The 18,945-nt window shown below is 44.7% G+C and overlaps 1 protein-coding gene across 6 annotated transcripts in view; it reads left to right on the top strand.

The window, feature by feature from the left end:
* Positions 1-18,945, top strand: part of HERC2 (HECT and RLD domain containing E3 ubiquitin protein ligase 2) — a 228,751-nt gene that overhangs the window by 53,188 nt on the left and 156,618 nt on the right. For 5 of the 6 annotated variants that reach the window (XM_074992048.1, XM_074992033.1, XM_074992017.1 and 2 more), the window contains 6 exons: positions 2,984-3,084; positions 4,524-4,680; positions 12,640-12,750; positions 14,259-14,430; positions 15,853-16,026; positions 18,248-18,436. In XM_074992048.1, the coding sequence (XP_074848149.1) occupies positions 2,984-3,084; positions 4,524-4,680; positions 12,640-12,750; positions 14,259-14,430; positions 15,853-16,026; positions 18,248-18,436 (904 nt within the window). The remainder of the gene's footprint in view (positions 1-2,983; positions 3,085-4,523; positions 4,681-12,639; positions 12,751-14,258; positions 14,431-15,852; positions 16,027-18,247; positions 18,437-18,945) is intronic. The other variant, XM_074992040.1, reaches the window with a different exon arrangement.

The raw sequence follows: 18,945 nt of genomic DNA, 5'->3' as shown, positions 1-18,945 counted from the left end.
TGGGAGTGCAAACTCTGGGGTGGGGCTGGGGATGAGGTGGTTTGAGTGTAGATGGGGCCTCCAAGCTGGGTGTTGGAGTGTGAGAGGGGACTGAGGGCAGGATGTGGGGGGTGGGGATGCAGGGTCTGGGGGTGAGAGTATGGGCCTCATGGATGGAGCAAAGAGTTGCGGGGGGGATGGAACGCTTAATTGGGGCAGCTCACCTTTTTTAGCATACGCCTGTCGGGGGTGGGCAGGTGATTCTGCATGATGCCCTGCACTCACCTGCTGGCACCACTCTCTGCTGCTCTCATTGTCTCAGATTACTGGCCAGTCAGACGTGTGGGGACTATGCCTGCAGGTGAGGGAGCTTCCCGGTGCATGTAGCTGTAGCCCTGGATGGGAAGGAGAATGGTAGAGTATGGAGTCACATCTCCTCCCCACAAAGCAGGCTGAAACACAGTGGCTTTAGTGGCTGCAGCCCTGGACCAAGGGGACCCTACAAAGAGATCTGCACTTTGGGTGGCTTGGAGATCTTTTTACACAGCCCCTCTTAGCCCAGGGTGCTGGACTGCAGCCACTAAAGCTGCTTTCTTACTCCAGCCGTTCCTGGCTGCGCTCCCTTCTCTGCCCCTCAGACTCTGCACTGACTCCTATGGCCAGGCCCTAGCCACCCTCCTCATGCATAGGCTTACCACTGTCTCGAGCATCCCCAGCCCCTTGAGGCTGGCTGGGTGGTGGGGCTGGAAGCTGCTAGAGCTTGTGCTGAGCTCATGGGTGGATGGGGCTGGCGGCCGTCCTTTAGCCTGTGCTTGCTCGCTCACCACTGTATGTGCCTCTTTCCTACTCCCCTGAGGTTGTAGGTGGGTGGTGGTATGTGAAGATGTTTATAACTTGGGAAGTGCCTGTACTATTTCTTTTGTCTATCGTTTTTACAGTGGAAATGTTTGTAGTAATGTAAAGTGAGCCCTGTACACTTTGTTTTCTCAGTTGTAATTTGAAGTAAATATATTTGAAAATGTAGAAGAAAATTCACAAATATTTAAGAAATTTCAATTGGTATTTTGTTTAACTGTGTGATTAGAACTGTGATTAATCATGACTAATTTTTAAAATCACCATTAACCAATTAATCGACAGCCTTATTAAGAAAAATTCAATATATTCCCTCTTCTTCTGCAACCTTCCATTGAACTTGCAAATACAAATGTTTATAGTAACAGAGAGAGAGCTGTGCTAGTCTATATACTATCAAAACAAAAAAGCAGTCCAGCAGCACTTTAAAGACTAACAAAATAACTTATTAGGTGACGAACTTTCGTGGGACAGACCCACTTCTTCAGATCACAGCCATACCAGAACAGACTCAATATTTAAGGCACAGAGAACCAAAAATAGTAATCAAGGTTGACAAATCAGGAGAATATTATCAAGGTGAGCAAATCAGAGGGCAGAGGGGCAGAAGGCGGTGGGGGGAGGGGGGGTATCAAGAATTAGATAAAGCCAAGTATGTGAAAGAGCCCCTGTAATGAGCTAAATGTTTTTAATGTGAGCATCGTTTAAAAAAAGGTAATTGGAAAAGAGCAGCAGCAAAACTGTTAGTTCTCTTAGGATCAATAATTGGAGGCACAGAATCCTTATGAGAAAAAGCATTTGGTACAGATTAACCAAGGCATATCAAAGTCAGCTTAAATGTAGTGCTGGACAGAAGGTATCTCAAAGAGAACATTATAGCTCTTTGCCCTGAATGTGACTGCAGGAGGATCATTCAAAAGCATTTGATGTTGTGGAAAGCTTATTTTTAATAGGTGTCCTTTAGTGGCATTTGTAGGGTGTGAATAGTCATGTCAAAATATGTATGGATTCTGGTACTGAAAGTGAGACAGAAAAGGTACAGATGGGGTTGCAAGAAAAAATAACCTGGAAAATAGACTGAAGCAGACTATATCAGTGCAACACTGTGCAGTTAGCAGAAATATACGATGGCATACATACAATTACAAATTTGCTAAAGGAGCATTTAACACATTAAAATATTTTAATCTAATATTTAAGGATTTAAAATTTGAACATATAAAGTTTATTTACTTTTAGTGATTTAAGCAGTTAATTGAATTCACTGGGTTGATGCTCCTAAATCGCTTTCCCTTATTCAGTCAGTTTCAGGCCTGCTGATGCTGGGAGGAGGAAGGATGGGTGAAAGCGGGCAGTTGCTCTTGGGCCTTTTATTTCAGAGGAGCCTGGAGCTTCAGTCGCTGCTGCTGCTGCCAAAATAGTGGTGTCTGGCACTCTGGACCCCTTTGAAATGCAATGGATCACTGTGTTGCCGTGCCACATGTGGCTCGGAGGTCAGAGGGGAAGGTGTTTGGGGTGGCGGTGGTTAGTGCTGACTGCCCTAAGCCCTGCCCCTCTCACATCTGCCATTGCCCTTTCTGGGGGTGGGGAGCCAGGTCCCCCTCCCACCTTGCCTCTGGACCCACCCTGTCTGTTGGTGGTGTTGATCAGTTTCACTTTTGTTCTCTTGCACAAGCACCAACTTTTTATAAAAAGAATGAAAAACTGCAATACTTTTATTCATCGTGGCTTTTCAAAATCACCTTGGTAAGAGCCGTGCTTGGGAACTAAGCTAACTCTTTCTGACAAGTACTTTGTCATAGAGTATACAAACTCTAAGGATGCAAACTCAGTATAATGAGTTTCACATGACTAGAGTTTTCTCACTGGTTAGTTAACACTTGGCATTGCTTACAAAACTGAACAGGTACCACTTTTTGTAAGAAGACCTAAAACTAGAGCTTTTTTTACTGACAATTGTGGTAAGATTTAGGAACATGCAACACACGTGATACCAGTCTAGCTTTTGACTTATTTTAAAGCAAGACTCTTGGTGAATGGGGTTGATCCTTTTGGACCATGGACATAAATGTTGGCTGTTAATATTTAAAGACCATTATCTTCCTCTGTTCGAGAGAGGATTTTCCATTTTTAAATTTTCTTGTTTTAGTCCCAGACCTGTAGGCAAAGGTGTAGAAGGACTTGCACGAGTGGGATCCCGAGCAGCTCTTTCGTTTGCATTTGCATTCCTTCGCAGAGCTTGGAGGTCAGGTAAAGTATTTTTTGTAATCTTACACTTACCTTATTTTTATAATTACATGAAAAAATAGATTTAAAAGAACATTCTTAACATCATAAAGCTGAGTCAGAGGGAAGATGGATATAAAAAGTATCCATTATTGCTGGGTGCCCAGTTTGAGACAGCTAGGATCTGATTTTTCAGACTAAATTAGCATTATGCAGCATTTCATATGTGTAGAGTATATCTCCCATTTAATTCAGTTGCAGTTGAGTACTCGGCACTTCTCCAAATTGGCCTCCAGGGTTTCAAGGCCTTACTTAGAAAATGTAGAACACCCAATTAATAATTATGGTTTAAGTGACTTGTCCAGCATCTTACAGAATCATCTGGCAGAGGAAGAGATAGGATCCAGTTCTCCAGGGCAGCATTCAACTGCCATAATAAAAAACTGTATTTCCCTTCTTTCAGCCCCCTGCTGTATTCTCTACACTTTTTCTAATCTTAGCAATCCACGTCTTAATACGTTAGAGTGTGTGCTGAGAGTACCACCTAGCAAAGTTGCAAGTCATTACTTGCTGTGATTGTTACTTCAGGCTACTGCAGGCTTGGTCAAGTAATAGCAACTAAAAGTAGAGAGACTCTCCCTTCCGTGTTCTAAAAGTCCCATTGCTGTGCCCAGGCAAGGTGGAGAAGGCAGGTGTCTGATTCAGTGGCAGAGGATACAAGGTCCAGACTTTGGAGGAACAAGGATAAAATGCTCCTATTAATATTTATGATTTTAACCCACAAATTTAATTCTGCGCTCTTCTTCTGTAGCTCCCTCTGGTTATTTCAGTGCTTTAATTGCTGACTTCGGTGCTATTTATTCCAGAAAGAAAAACGGAACCCTTCCATCTGACACATACAAGGCCTTTTTAAAGACAATCTTTCTCTGATTAAGAGGAACAGCTTTGCTCCCTCTTTTCCCTCAAGAAAGGGTAGTGATGGTCTCCTGTTCTGTTTCTCTCTCCAACTACAGAGCAGGAGCTCGTGACTCTGAACTCATATGAAGTCCAGTAGCTTGGACATAATCTGTACTCAGCTTGATTAAGTAGGGTTTTGCATTATTTAAGAAAAACCTTTTTTTGGGATTCAGGCAATAAATTAAAAGTTGAATAGTAAGACTTCAGGTCTAGAATAAAAGTAATGGGACAGATTGGCAAGGCAACTGAGCTGGCTGTCGTTTAGAAATAATTAGTCCTGCCGTGTTGTGGGGTGCTTTGGTGGTTAGCTATGCAGCTCTTTACAGTTTCAGCCAAAGTTGTTCAAGAAAAATTAATCCACACTGTAGACATCAATTCACAAGTTTGGTGGTAATTGCTTTTCCTAAAGGTCATACTTGGAATGATATTGAGAAAATACTGATGTAGCCTTAATTAGCTGTCTGGTATATACTGTAAGACAACCAGTATGTTATATTGGCTTGTAGGTGAGGATGCAGACCTTTGCAGTGAGTTGTTACAAGAATCTCTTGACGCACTACGAGCATTACCAGAAGCATCTCTTTTTGATGAGGGGACTGTGTCATCTGTATGGTTGGAAGTTGTGGAAAGAGCTACTAAATTCCTAAGGTCTGTTGTGACTGGGTAAGTATATTTATTTTTCTTTTGCTTGCTTATTTGAACTGGTGTTTGAAAGCTAAATTATTTTTCACAACGGATGGTAAGCAAAAATAGTTACTGGTAAATTGAGCTACATAGCTGCATGGTTTCCTTTTCTGATACCCTGGTATTAAGCGAGAGACGCTTGTGCTGTCTTGTATTGCTTGTTTGATTCATGCAGGTTCTTTCACTAATCCATCAGCATGAGATTTTTTCACAATTCAGAGAATTCCTTGGCTATACTGTGCTTAAGTAATATAAATAGACTATTTTTAATATTCAGACTTAGCATATATGTCATCTGTAATGAGATTTTATGTGAAAGTGAATGAGAATTACATAATGAACAATACATTGTCTTTAGTTTAAATCGCACATAATTTTAGTTTAAATTGCACTTGATTGCATATTCAAATGAACATACATGGTCAAATTTTTCTATACAATTCAGATCCAAACTGGAAGCGAGGAAGCAATGTTAGTACAAAACTGAAACTACAGACCTGGGTTAAAAACTTTTGCCAAAATAGTTTGCAAAACCTACCCCCACAATTCTTCCCTGCTGCCCAGGTGACTCTGGGATCACTGGTAGCTGTGTAACAGGTTCCTGAAAAAGGGTATGTCCTGTGAAGCTGTGGGTGAGGGGAAATAATGGTCTCCAAATGAGTTCGTTTTTGCACAGTTCCAGAAACTGCAAAAGGACTAGGGCTAGAATTCTTACTATTTAAGTTAATTTCAGTAACTTAATTTAATGGCCGTTTGTCAAGGCTCCCAAACGGCAACGTGTGAAAAGATTTTTAATGGCTTTGCATGGGTGTTTTTTTCACAGAAATGAAGCTGTTTAGCATGTGTCAAAAATGAAGCATATCAGCATTTTTCAGTATACACACGATATGTTCTACTAGGCAGTTAAGATCCCTGTAAGCTGCATGGTCGCATGATTGTGCAGCTGCCTCTGTAGCACCATGCAAGTGCTCAAGGAAGCTGCGCAGGCTAGCAACCTGTGGCAGCTGGAGGGTGGCAGTTCCAACCTAGCCCACCATCCTACCTGCTGGGGCCAGTGAGCCCCAGCCCAGACCCTGCCATGGTGGCCTGGCCCCACCCCTATCCAGCCATGGAGGCCTAGTCCTGATTACAGAGCACCCATTTGACTACATTGGCCTGTTGCAGCTCCCATCCCAGCATGGTGGCCCAGTCTCTATCTGACCCCCGCACCAGCCTGGCCCCCATCCAGTCCTGACCCTTATCTGGGTGGGGAGAGGTGTCTTCCTTCCCGCACAAGGTGCTGCCATGAGGAGAGAGCTTTCTCAGGAGAGTCCTATCTCCTCTCAATAATCTGGAAGCACCCTTCTTCACCCCAAACCTCTCCTGAACCCAGCCCCACCCCACATGTACTCTTAGATGGAGTCCTTGCAACCTTCTGCTCCAGCCTTGAGCCCTTTATTGTGGCCTCACCCCAGATCCCACACCCCCAGCCAAACCCCTCACAGTCTTGTTCCCCAAACCTCTGCTGCAAGCATGAGCAACCTCCCATTTTCCCCACCCACGAACATCTTGGCTCTGTCTCTGCCACGTGAATTTTGTTATGTGCTCTAATGTGTTGTGTTACACATCTCTTCTCTCTTTCTCTCAAAACTCATTCTGCTCAGGGGTGGGAAAAGTTAGCAAAAAACTGCTGGGCACTTCTCACTGGGTGGGGTCTCTGAGGTCAACCCAGGGCATACTGGAGGGATTACATCCTAGCTGGTTTGGGAATGCTGATGAGTCCCCCAGGAGAAGCTGGAAGCTATTGCTGAGGTAAAGGAAGTCTAGTCCTCCATACTCTTCATGCTACCACTGTGACCCACACTAGAAAAGTGGCATAAAGGAAAAAGATGGTGATGATCTTAATTATAAAAGTAGTTCATTAGAGATAATAGGTTTCTGTACTTGCAATTGAATTTGCTGAGCACATCAGTCTCACTTGAAGGTTGTACACCAGTAGCAGTAGACTGCATGCCCATAATTCATACTGCATAGTGAGTAAATAACATTTATAGGAATTCATAATGTGTTTCTTCGTTCGTAAGTTTTTATATGTACAGTGCCTCATATAGTCTTCCTGATAGAAGATTTTAATTTAATTCAATGTATGTAGTATTAGCCTTTGAAATGTTCTGAAACTGGCTTTTTAATTCAGTGACACTTATGCATAGGTCAGCATTAGAATTGAGAATGCATAACTTCTTATTATGAATATGCGATAGCGATGAAAGAAACAAGTGGCCTTACAAGTAGTAGTGAAGGTTAAGAAAACAAGTCCTAGCCTATCCACTAAAGAGGGATGAAGAACATGTTATATACAGCTCTTACCAACTGTGTTGTCAGCAATATGACAAACGCTTTTGACTCTGAATCACATTCAGAGGTGCTTATCAACATATCTGTTGGATTTGGTGTAACTGAGAGGTATAGAAGTTTCTGCTGAAAATAGCAAATGCTGATGAAGAACAAATGAAAATGTGTGAGAGGCGCTCTTGATGTTTTAGTGTCAACTGTTCTTAGTCACCCTAGAAGACCTGTGCTGCCTGCATTTCTGTTTGATGGTGATGGAACCGTGAGAAGAAGAGACAAAAGTGAGCAAGAACATCAGCTGAAATCCCAAATTGAGAGAATCCATAAACAAAGAGGATGCAAAAAAGAGCCTGTAGTTCATATCTGGAATGCCATGGCTGTCATACAAAAATGATGGCTCAAGATAAATTTCACACATTGGATGAATTGGCTGCTGAGTACTTGAGGCAGGTCTTCAAAGGATTTGACAAAGTTAGTAGAAGTTTTTGACAGATATGACAATAGTAACTCTGTGAAAACTGCGGAAATAGAGTTCTGGATAGGATTTGCTGTTGGATTCAGGAAATAGCAGGTGATTGGTGGAGGCCCTGTGCCTCCTTGGAAAAAAGTTTCTAAATGTGGCATCCAATAAGCAGTACCTTGTAAAATTTCTCAGTGAATTTATGGTTCAGAATTCAACATAAAGGCTATGTCTACACTAGCCAGTAATTGGAAATATCAAGCTGTAGGGTGCGAGAAGAGTTTGTAACGGTCTCATGAGAGCAGATCGACCCCTCTGTGAATCCTCAGGAGAATCTAAACAGACCAGTCTGTGCAAGGTGAAAGCTGCAAACTGCCATGGGAACAGCTGCAGAATAAGCCGCGCTTGCCAAGATTTCAAGGCTACGCTGGCAGTAGGCCACAAGAGATAGTGATAAGAAATGCATAGGCAATGTTAGGCAATCTTATGTTAATGAGCTCAGCTTTATCAGCTAGTGTTAGGAGGCCTGTTACAGAGCCTCTCCCCGAGCGAAGCTCCGGCGCGTCGGGTTTCCCCCCATGGGTGACTGCGGCGTCTCCGGGGCTCCCGTCGCGGGTGTCACGCGCTTTCAATAAACCAAATATAGCACTCTCCTTCTGGGTGCAGCCTCGTCTCTGGGGAACCCGAGCCTGGTTGGCTACACAAGCCCTCTTTCAAAAGAGTGCATGGAGTGTCCCACACCTGTAACGTGCTCTTTCAAAAGAAAATTGGAGGAATCTGGTGCAGCTTTTGAAAGTGTCTGTCTGATCCTGTATTAGAAAGAGTACCTCCTTCCAAAATCTTTCGAGAGAGAACCTGCGTAGATGCTCCATGGTCCACTCTTTCAAAAGAGGAGTCGCTCGTGGTGCTGGCCATGGTGGACTGAAGAGATGCCTTGCACATCAGCAGCAGGGCTTTATGGTTTGCACGTCCAGCTGTGTTTAAAGCCCCATGGTCCTGGAAAGCTGTGCGTGTGCTTGCAGCTGCACAAGCATGAGCTACTGCTGCTCGCCTAACAGACACCCCACCAGGAGCAAGCAAAATCCATGGCCAGCAGCCAGCCTCCGCAGCAACCCCGGGGTCCCGTCTCCAAGCCATCACAGGGCACCCAGGAGCTGAGAATGTCCCCAAAAAAAGGGTGCCCTCCTGGACTGAGTCTCAGGTGAGGGACCTGCTAGGGCTCTGGAAAGATGAGGAGGTCCTGAAGCAGATAGGGGATGAGGAGAAATGTGGCTGCATTCACTTGGCTTTCCAAGCAGCTGGCAACCCAAGGGCAACCTGCAGATATCGCTGACCAGGTGCTCCGCAAAGTTAAAGAGCTACAGCAGGATTGAGCCTGAGCAAGGGACTCCCCTACTTCAGGGAGCTCCACTGCCTCTCCTAGGGCCCAAGGAAAGCTCCTTCCCAACATCCCTCCTGGACACTACATTGGAGGAGCCGTATCCTGGGACAGAGAAGGGACCTGAACTGGCATCTAGGAGATGGAACCAGCCATCGCTGAGGTCTCCAGTGATGGGGGGACCTCATACTAGACATACTGTCCTGGTTGTTGGACCAGACTTTGGCCAGCTGGGCATCGGGGGACCTTGGGGACGGACCCTTAGGTAAGTACATGGCAGAGCACACATCTGGGCTTTTGGGTGGCGGGGGCACCGTAGCTGCCAGCAGGCCACTCGCACACCGTGTTCCCAGTGGCCATGACTACCATTATGCCAAAATGGCTGCCAGTGACATCCACCGGGGAGAGTGTTGTAAGCCACATATGCAGGGAGGTGTGGGCTGGTCCAGACTGCAAACTGTGAATAGCTCACATGGCTGTGGATCCCCGCAGCACACATGATATGCCAAGGCCAGTTGCCACTGGAGGGGGGCTGCTGCCTGCACAGGGGTGGGCGGCACAGCCGTAGTGCCATAACAAGGAACTGACTATGTCTTCCTATCTGTCTTCGCAGCCACACCGCAGGGAGGCCTGGAGAGTCCTGACCCCTCCGTGCTGCTGGAGAGTCAGGAGGAGGAGAGGGAATATTCCCCACCCCCAGCAGCAGCATGAGGAGGTCAGAGGAGGTGTTTGTGATGGCAGAGCGGCATCGTGTGGTGAAGGTTGCAGAGCGGCACCTTCAAATGGACTATGGACACTACTCATGGCAGAGGGAGCCATGGAATGACTTGCTGGGCACCCAGGGTTCCTGACATGCTGCCTCCTCCCTGCTGCTGCACACCCTCCTGAGTATGCCCTCTCCCCAGCCACTCCCCGCTGAGCCTGCTTCTGGTGGACCCCACCCGATGGACCTATTTCCCCGTGCTGTCTTTCCTTTCCTAGCCCCGCCAGGGACCCCACATCAGAGGTGGGAGAGGAACCTGGGGCAGAAGGGGCTTGCTGCCATTTACCCCAGCCCTGGAGTAGGGCCTCCCCACTCCACTCCTGTTTAAGGTCCCTCCAGCTCTCCTCCCGCTTAAGGTACCCCCTTGCCGCCTTCGCATAATTGTTCCCACATCTCCCCTGTGAGTTAAGGTCCCCTCGTTCCCCCTTCGTGTATAGTTCCCTTCGCTCCCTTCACGGTTAAGGTCTGCACCTCCACCTTGTCCCAGTTGAGGTCTCTCCTTCTGCACTACCAGTTAATTCCACCCCCCACTTCAGGTCCACCCCCTCCAATCTCATTTCAGGCCCCCTCTTTTCCACTGCCCTCGCCTTCGTAGGTCATGGTTCCACGTAGTTTGACCCCATTCTCCACTACAGTTACTGTTTCATAGTTGTACTTAAATCTTTATTTTGAGCGATCTCTGTGTACCATGCTGTTAGTGGGGTGACAGTGGTGTGTGTGTGCGTGCGCGTGCTGGGGTTGTGGTAGGGGGATGGTGGGGGTGTATGTGAGGAGAGGGGACCAGCATGGGGGGACTGTGGGTGGTGGTCACTGTTGCTCACATGCAGATCTCTCCTGAAGGGCCCCCCATATGCGAACCCCGGCCCATTGTGCCTGAAGGCTTGGGGCAGGACTGGCTGTTTGAGGCCGGGGCTGTTCTCTGCCGCCCGCAAGAGGGGGGAACACCTTGCCCTCCACAATGTTTTGCAGGATGTAACAGGCACCCACCTGGGGGACGTTCTGGAGCCCACCCTCTAGGTGCATGAGTAGGTACTGGCCCTTCAGATGCCTGAAGGCCCACTCCACCACATTTCCACCACATTTCCAGCCTGGTTGAGGCGAGTGTTAAATGCCTTCTGGGTGGGGTCAGGGTGGCGGGCATAGGGACGCGTCAGCCAGGGCAGCAGGGGGATGATCACATCTGTCATCTGGGTCTCCCGTCAGGGGACATATGGCCCGGGCTCCACGTGGTGGCAGAGCCCAGAATTGTGGAACACGTGGGCATTGTGTATCCATCCCACCCAGCCCACATAAATGTCCATGAAATGGCCTTTGCTGTCCATCGGCTCCTGGAGCACTACCCAGTGGTAGTCTTTTCTGTTGATTGACGTTCCAGTGCTGTGTTCCAGGGCCGGATGGGGTTGTGTGTCCCGTCTAAGGCACCGAAGCAGTTTAGGAAGTCGAATGCTGTGAATCCTGTGATGGCTGCGTCCACATCCCCCACAGGATGACTTTGTGCAGCAGCATTGCTTTGGTGGCTCTCACAACCTGCATGGGAGGGAGGGTGTGCGGTCTTGTGAGGGCATGATGGGGTGTGCCTGGGACGCTTCCCCCCTGGCCCCCTGCACCCTCCACCCATGCCCCCAGTTGCCAAGGGTACCCCTTGCCCAGGATCCATCTCACCCCTCCCAGTGCTGGGTACGTGATCTGAACATGCCTTGTCTCCATTACAACAGCTCTGATGGTGGCCTTGCCCATGACAAGCTGGTGCCCCGTGGACTGGTAGCTGTCTGGGGTGGCCGGATTTCAGATAGTGATCACCGCCCGTTTTTGAAGGGGTAGGGTGGGCGTCATCTGAGTGTCCTGGTGCCTCAAGGCAGGGTGAGCCAATAACAGAGTTTCTGTAATGTCTGCTTGCTGATTTTGAAATTCTGTAGCCATCGAGCATTGTCTCAGTCCCCCAGCACCAGCTGCTCCCACCAGGTGCAGCTGCTAAGGTGGCTCCAGAGGCGTCATGGGTCTCCTGGTGGGCACTGGCAGGATCTCTGGTCGAGTAGCTCCAGGGCCTTGGCGCAGGGGAATTGCCCACATGAGGAGTTGGAGGGCAGCAGCAAGCACTGTGACCAGCTGGACAAGAAGGAGCCACTGCTGGGGGGTCTATCGGGACAGGCTTGAATGTACCATCATGTCTGTGCAGGGGTCTGCACAGCTTGTGGCAGCTCTGCAGGCCTGAGTTGAGTGCAGGGCAGGGGGTTATGGAGGGCCCCTTTAAGAGAGCAGCTGGCTGTATGCCACGGAAGGGCTTGTCAGCCATGCAACCCTGTCTGTGGCGTTCCCTGCTCCACTCCTTTCGAAAGGGCGGAGTGGTCTTTCGGAAGAGCGGATTGCAGGCACCATCTGCTTTTTGTGCATAGACGAGCTCTTTTGAGAGACTGTCTTAAGGATTGTATCATCCGAAAGATCATCTTTCGAAAGAATGCTCTAGTGTTGACGTAGCCAAGTAGTGCTTCTCGCTTAAGGCGTTAGCTCCATCACCAGTAGAAGTGTTAACGTTCAAGACTCTTGTAGTACTCAAGAGGAAGTGGACCTAAGAATGCTTCTAGGTGCTGTATGTGCCAGTATGTCTTTTGGGTCTCTTGTCAAACCAACCAGAATAATTAGGTCACCTGATACAGATGTTTTTCATTTGTGCTATTCACTACTTTCCAAAAACGGAACACACAGATAACATGGATCGAAACAGGCACCATTATCAGCGCTGCTGAAATACGTAAGGGAATTGAGGAAAGTTGATACTTATTTTAAAAACAAACCTCTGTACCTCCACAAAAAGAGTTAATTCTTTATACTTCACCTTCAGAGTGTTTTCCTAGATATATTTTTTTCCCCAGAGGCTTATCTTCCTATAAATTTTCACCTGATATATTATCTCATAAACACTGTTTTTCCCCTCAGCGGCCTCTCATGCAGTGTGTTAATTTTGCAAATGTCAATTTCTGCAGTTTCAAAATTGTTTTTGTTTTAAAATAGTGATGTACATGGAGCTCCAAGTTCAAAAGGACCAGCAAACATTCCATTACAAGACCAGCACTTGGCACTTGCTATATTGTTAGAGCTAGCAGTGCAGAGGGGCACATTAAGGTGAGAAATGAAGCACTTTTGTGCTGTCAAACAAGAGTACTTATTAAAATGTTCTGAGCACTTCTAGGGTTAAGTTTGTATTCTTTAAATATTAAAATTTTAATACCACTTCTCTGGGTTGTCCTCTTAAAGATAAGAGGTGAAATCCTATCCCCAGTGAAGTCAGTGGCAAACTCATATTGACCTAGCGAGGCCAGGATATAACCATAATCTCTTATGATGAAGGTAATAATAAAGGATGAAATACAGATAGAAAATTAGGGAACACTAAGCACTCATGCTTCAGGGCCTAAATCAATTTAACTGATGGGGATTAGAAAGACACATTTTAGGGGACAGTCCACAGTCAAAGTGTTAATGGGCACAAAACAGACATCAAAACTCTCCAGATCCACAAACCAGTTAGTCAATATTTTAATGGAATGGGCCATTCTGTTAATGACTTAAGAGTCTGCGTGTTACTGAAGAAAAATTTTCGCAGCACTATTCAAAGGGAGACAGCTGAGCTGCCTTTTATGTTCAAATTCGGCACATTAACACGTGGTTTGAACCGGGATGGGAATTTTCTGAGTCGCTATAGGGACTCGTTTGCATACTTGGCTTAATCTAATTCTTGACCTTCTCCCCTCCTCACTCCTCTACTCTCTGATTTGCTCACCTTGATCATTTTTTTTCTGATTTGTCCTCCTTGCTTACTGTTTTTGGTTCTCTGTGCCTCAAATATTGAGTCTGTTCTGGTCTGGCTATGGTCTGAAGAAGTGGGTCTGTCCCATGAAAGCTCACCTAATAAATTATTCTGCTAGTCTTTTTAAAGTGCTACTTGACTGCTTTTTGTTTTGATAGTATATAGACTAACATGGCTCCCTCTCTATTACTGTTCTGAGCCAGAATAGCAATTCCTGTGCAGCTAAAACTTTGCAAGAAAGGAGGTGAAGTTACAGTAAAACTATCCTGAAATACTCTTTTGTGCTACTTTGGTCCAGATCTTCATCTGGTATAAGTGGTACAGTTCCATTGAAGCCAATGGAGCTGTGCTGATTTACACCAGTGAAGGATAAGCTCAGTCTGTTCTGAGAACATTTATCTAAAAGCACAACTTCAAAACAGATTTCTCAGTGGTCTAAATAATTACTTAATAAACACAACTAACACTTGCATGCATACCAAAGCAAAGAAGGGAAAAAAGGCAAAAAAAACTGTACTTTAGCGCTTGTTAGGGAAGAAACTCCAAATGCCTAAACTAAGCAGAACTTTTAAGGTAGCTAGCTCTGAGTAAATTTTGCCCAGTATTCTGATTTATATGCCCTTAACTCCTAGAATATTTTCATGCAACTTTCATTTTATATATATGTTACGTTGTGCGTTCCAATTATGTTGTTTTATTTGAGTGAAAAATTCAGGATTTATACTATTAAACATACACATCTTCTGAAACTTGATTTCATATAGAACTTCAAGTAACTTCTATAGGAATACTTAATATAAGGATGATAAACTTACTCTTTCAGCCAAATGTTGTCTGCTGTTATGCTGTTGCTTCAACTCTGGGATAACGGAACAAGGGAAACAGATAATGAGCGATCAGCACAAGGAACAAGTGCACCTCTCCTGCCTCTGCTGCAAAGGTTTCAGAACATAATTTGTAGTAAGGATGTACCTAACGCTGATGATGAGATTCAGGTATGTTTGTAGGGTTCATTTATCAGGTATATCTTATCCAATATCAAATTATTTGTCATATTGCTTAACAATCAAGTACAGACACTGATTGTTACTATTCTAAAGTTTGTGACTCTACTCAAGTAGTAGTTAACTTCCATGTCAAGGTACATATACAACTGTTGTATTATATACATTTTATATTTTCTCAGGATGTAATATTTCAACATTAAAGTCTAAAATGCAATATTTATATACCCATATTGCAAACTAGAACAGATGTTTGCAGTATGTTTATAGAAATATTACATTTTAGACTTTGATATAGAAACAGTTTTTCAGTGATAGCACACCTGTGTGGGTTCATTTTCTTGAACATTTAACTTTGATCATGCATTTGATTGAAACATCGTTCCATTCCTAAATTATATTGTGATGTACAGAGTAGCACAATTTGATACAAAGTTAGCATCAGTGTCTTATTACTGAAATATTGTCTGTCTTGGTGCTAATCAACATAATTTAATAATGTGTTTCTCACTGTATATGTATAATTGAGATTATTGCTTACACTAGGCGGGAATAGTATATACAGATGCTGAGTCCTGTATTAACTTCCATAGCAATTACAGATGCTGAGTATCCACAGAATATTCCATATTAGTATCTACAGAAATAAGAGGAAAGAACTTATGAGCTGCGTCTACACGTGCACGCTACTTCGAAGTAGCGGCACCAACTTCGAAATAGCGCCCGTCGCGTCTACACGCGTCAGGCGCTATTTCGAAGTTAACTTCGACGTTAGGCGGCGAGACGTCGAAGTCGCTAACCTCATGAGGAGATAGGAATAGCGCCCTACTTCGATGTTCAACATCAAAGTAGGGACCGTGTAGACGATCCGCGTCCCGCAACATCGAAATTGCTGGGTCCTCCATGGCAGCCATCAGCTGGGGGGTTGAGAGATGCTCTCTCTCCAGCCCCTGCGGGGCTCTATGGTCACAGTGGGCAGCAGCCCTTAGCCCAGGGCTTCTGGCTGCTTCTGCGGCAGCTGGGGATCTATGCTGCAGGCACAGGGTCTGCAACCAGTTGTCAGCTCTGTGTATCTTGTGTTGTTTAGTGCAACTGTGTCTGGGAGGGGCCCTTTAAGGGAGCGGCTTGCTGTTGAGTCCGCCCTGTGACCCTGTCTGCAGCTGTGCCTGGCATCCCTATTTCGATGTGTGCTACTTTGACGTGTAGACATTCCCTCGCTGCGCCTATTTCGATGTTGGGCTGAGCAACGTCGAAGTTGAACATCGACGTTGCCGGCCCTGGAGGACGTGTAGACGTTATTCATCGAAATAGACTATTTCGATGTTGGCTGCACGTGTAGACGTAGCCATGGAGTATTTACAAAGTACTCTGAATATTTTATTGTATTTTAATTCCTTTTATTCACTTTCTTAGATTCTGTCTTACCCTCTGAGTCCCAATGAGAGTTTTCTGCGATATCTGACCTTACCCCAGGACAATGAGCTAGCAATTGATCTACGACAAACAGCAGTTGTGATCATGGCACACTTAGATCGCCTGGCCACCCCGTGTATGCCTCCACAGTGTAGTTCTCCTACGTCTCATAAGGTAATCTCATATAATTTCACATAAAAGCATTCTTTTTGTAGATGGACAGCTAGTTTACGTATTAAGCGTTCCAATTAAAATCATTCAGTGATTTTAATAAATCAGCAGTTGACTTCTCTGACAGCCCTCAAAGGAAGTGAAACTGTTTGTTGGTTTCAAAATATTTTCATAGTGTAGCAGCAGCAGCCTCAGACATTATCATGGTCCTGTGGGAGGGGCCATGGAAAGGAGGCAATTTGAAGCAAGCTATTGAGTTGCTAACACGCATATTCAGCATCTCATTAGCATAATGGCAGCCACGTGAACAAACTTTGATTTTCAGATTGCCAGTGAAGATGGGGGCAGCTTCGAAATAAGTGCCTCACTTCGACATTCCCTTACTCCCGCAGAACTAGAATGGAGTAAGGGAATGTTGAAGTGGGGCACTTATTTCGCAGCTGCCCCCATCTACACTGTCAATCTGCAATTCGAAGTTTGTTTGCACTGCCATTATGCTAATGAGGCACTGAATATGCATGTCAGTGCCTCATTAGCTTGCATCGAATTGCCTCATTACTATAGCCCCTCTGACAGGATCATGGTAGTAATGTAGCAGCAGCCTGAATGAGTTTCTACAATGCATAGTTGTCCAATTATAGTATTCTGAGTATTTCAATCTCCCTGCCTCTCTGTCTCAGTTTTGGCCAGAGTCAAATGAGGTATCTGACTAGGGAGTGAAGGTATAATTTAAGGCTGATATCCTTTTATAATTTATTGTATTTTACAGATAGAACATTCTTCCCACAATTTCTGTAATTCAGTTAAAAAGAATCCAAAGTTTATAAAAACAGTTCAGGAATAATAACTGAATGGTCTCCTATAGTGGTGGTAATCTTGTATGGACTGTTTCAAAGAGCTTAATATTGCAGGCTGTGGCCACACTTGGCCAAAACTTCGAAATGGCCATGCTAGTGGCCAAATAGAAGAATAAGAGCAAGGCACTGAAATGAATATTCAGTGCCTCGTTAGCATGCCACCATGTGTGGCGCTTCAAAAATGCCACAGTTTGCTTGCCTGCGGCTCATTTTACACGGAAAGGACCCCGCACATTTCAGCTGATTGGAATAAGGGGATTTCGAAATGTGTTTGGGTCCTTTTGAAATGAACCCCCATGTAACCGCACTGAGCCACATGCGTTTGAAAGTGGCACTTTTGAAGTGCCGTGGCTGGCAGCATGCTAATGATATGCTGAATATTCAATTCAGTGCCTCATTAGTATTCTTCGATTTGGCCATTATCATAGCCATTTCGAAGTTTTGGCCAAGTGTGGCCATAGTCGCAGTGGAATGTGGAGTGTGTTCTTACACTGTTTTTTAATCTACTTTTTTGAGCTCTGGGATCTCTTCTGTTTCCCTTTTTCTTAACCCCTTCCTCCCAGTAGTGACAGGGTTATTGGAGTGTGGCCTTTTCTGGAGCCCATTGTTACTGGTCTTTGGATCTGCCAAAGATTTCTACAGAGTGACATGCAAATAATTCCCCAAAACTTATGGCTGAGCCTACCCCACAAAAGGTCCTGTTTCTGATTCCATCAACTAAATGATCAAGACCACATTTGAGAAATGTTAAGTAGGAGCACTCTGATACATATTAAGAAACCCCAAAATATCAAATTTTTATACATCACTAGTCAACAGCTTTTCTCTACATGCTTGCTATCAATACGTATGTGTTTTCTATACAGTGCTAGAATATCAGAGAGGCAAGTGGGGGTGAGGTGATATCTTTTATTGGGCCAACTTTTGTTGGTGAGCGTGACAAGCTTTCAAGCTACACTGAGCTGATTTTCAGGATTGAACAGATTGGCTAGTATAAGCATTTAGCGCACATTCAAAGAGTCAACTGCTTGTGCTAAACAGTTTTACTGTCAATTGTCTGTGATACTCCAAGTACCTTTCCCAAATCTGAAGAAGCTTAACAGCTTATCTCTCTCAGCAAAGATAAAATATATGATCTCACCTAGGTAAGGTGTCTTTGAATGAGATTGCGATACACATGAAACTATTTTAATATTATATTAATTGGAAAGGTTGATAAGTGTCTTGCGTTTACAGCTACCCGTTATGTTGATTGAATGAAGTATTTTTGAAACAGCATAATGATTTGAAAAAATATCCTATTCCTTGTGTTTTAATTAAGCTGTGTACTGAATTGTAAATTCTTACTTAGTTTTATTGCCTTACAGGGATCTTTGCAAGAAGTCATAGGTTGGGGTTTAATAGGATGGAAATATTATGCTAATGTGAGCGGTCCGATTCAGTGCGAAGGACTTGCCAACCTTGGGGTTATGCAGATTGCCTGTGCAGAGAAACGTTTTTTAATCTTATCTAGAAATGGACGAGTTTACACACAAGCATACAACAGTGACACTCTGGTAGGTGATTTTTTTACCTCTAAACTAAAAGTATCATTCTCTGTGAAATATACTGCAATGAGATTGTTCTTTGTAATACATCAGATGTCTAGTGGAGATATTGTGATGTTGCTAATCTTAAATACCTTGTTTTTGAACCCTCAGCAGAAATGATTTATCACATTTGTTTTCCACGTTAATTTTTTTCTATATAAATATTTGCTATGGTGCTGACAAACAGATGATTGAGCCTTATGAATGATTGCCCCCCTCCCCTTTTAAAGCTCCAATAGAACTGTTTTGCTCTTTCTAGCTCTCTAATGTGGCAGTTGGTTAGTATGTCAAATGCCAGTTTAATATATATTTCATGCATTATAAAGATGGGACAAAATGAGAGTTAGAGTATCCTTTGTCCTTCACCAAACACAAATATTGTATGTGAACTTTTGGCCTTGTTCTTGGGTTTCAGTAATTTAATGCTGGAGTGTATTGTTTTGAAATAAAGCCTCACTGGGGAATAACCTAATTAT

The sequence above is a fragment of the Carettochelys insculpta genome, chromosome 1 (genome assembly GCF_033958435.1).
Source record: "Carettochelys insculpta isolate YL-2023 chromosome 1, ASM3395843v1, whole genome shotgun sequence".
NCBI classification, from domain to species: domain Eukaryota; kingdom Metazoa; phylum Chordata; order Testudines; family Carettochelyidae; genus Carettochelys; species Carettochelys insculpta.
The sequence above is the reverse complement of the archived record's forward strand: the minus strand, read 5'-3'. Positions and strand labels throughout refer to the sequence as shown.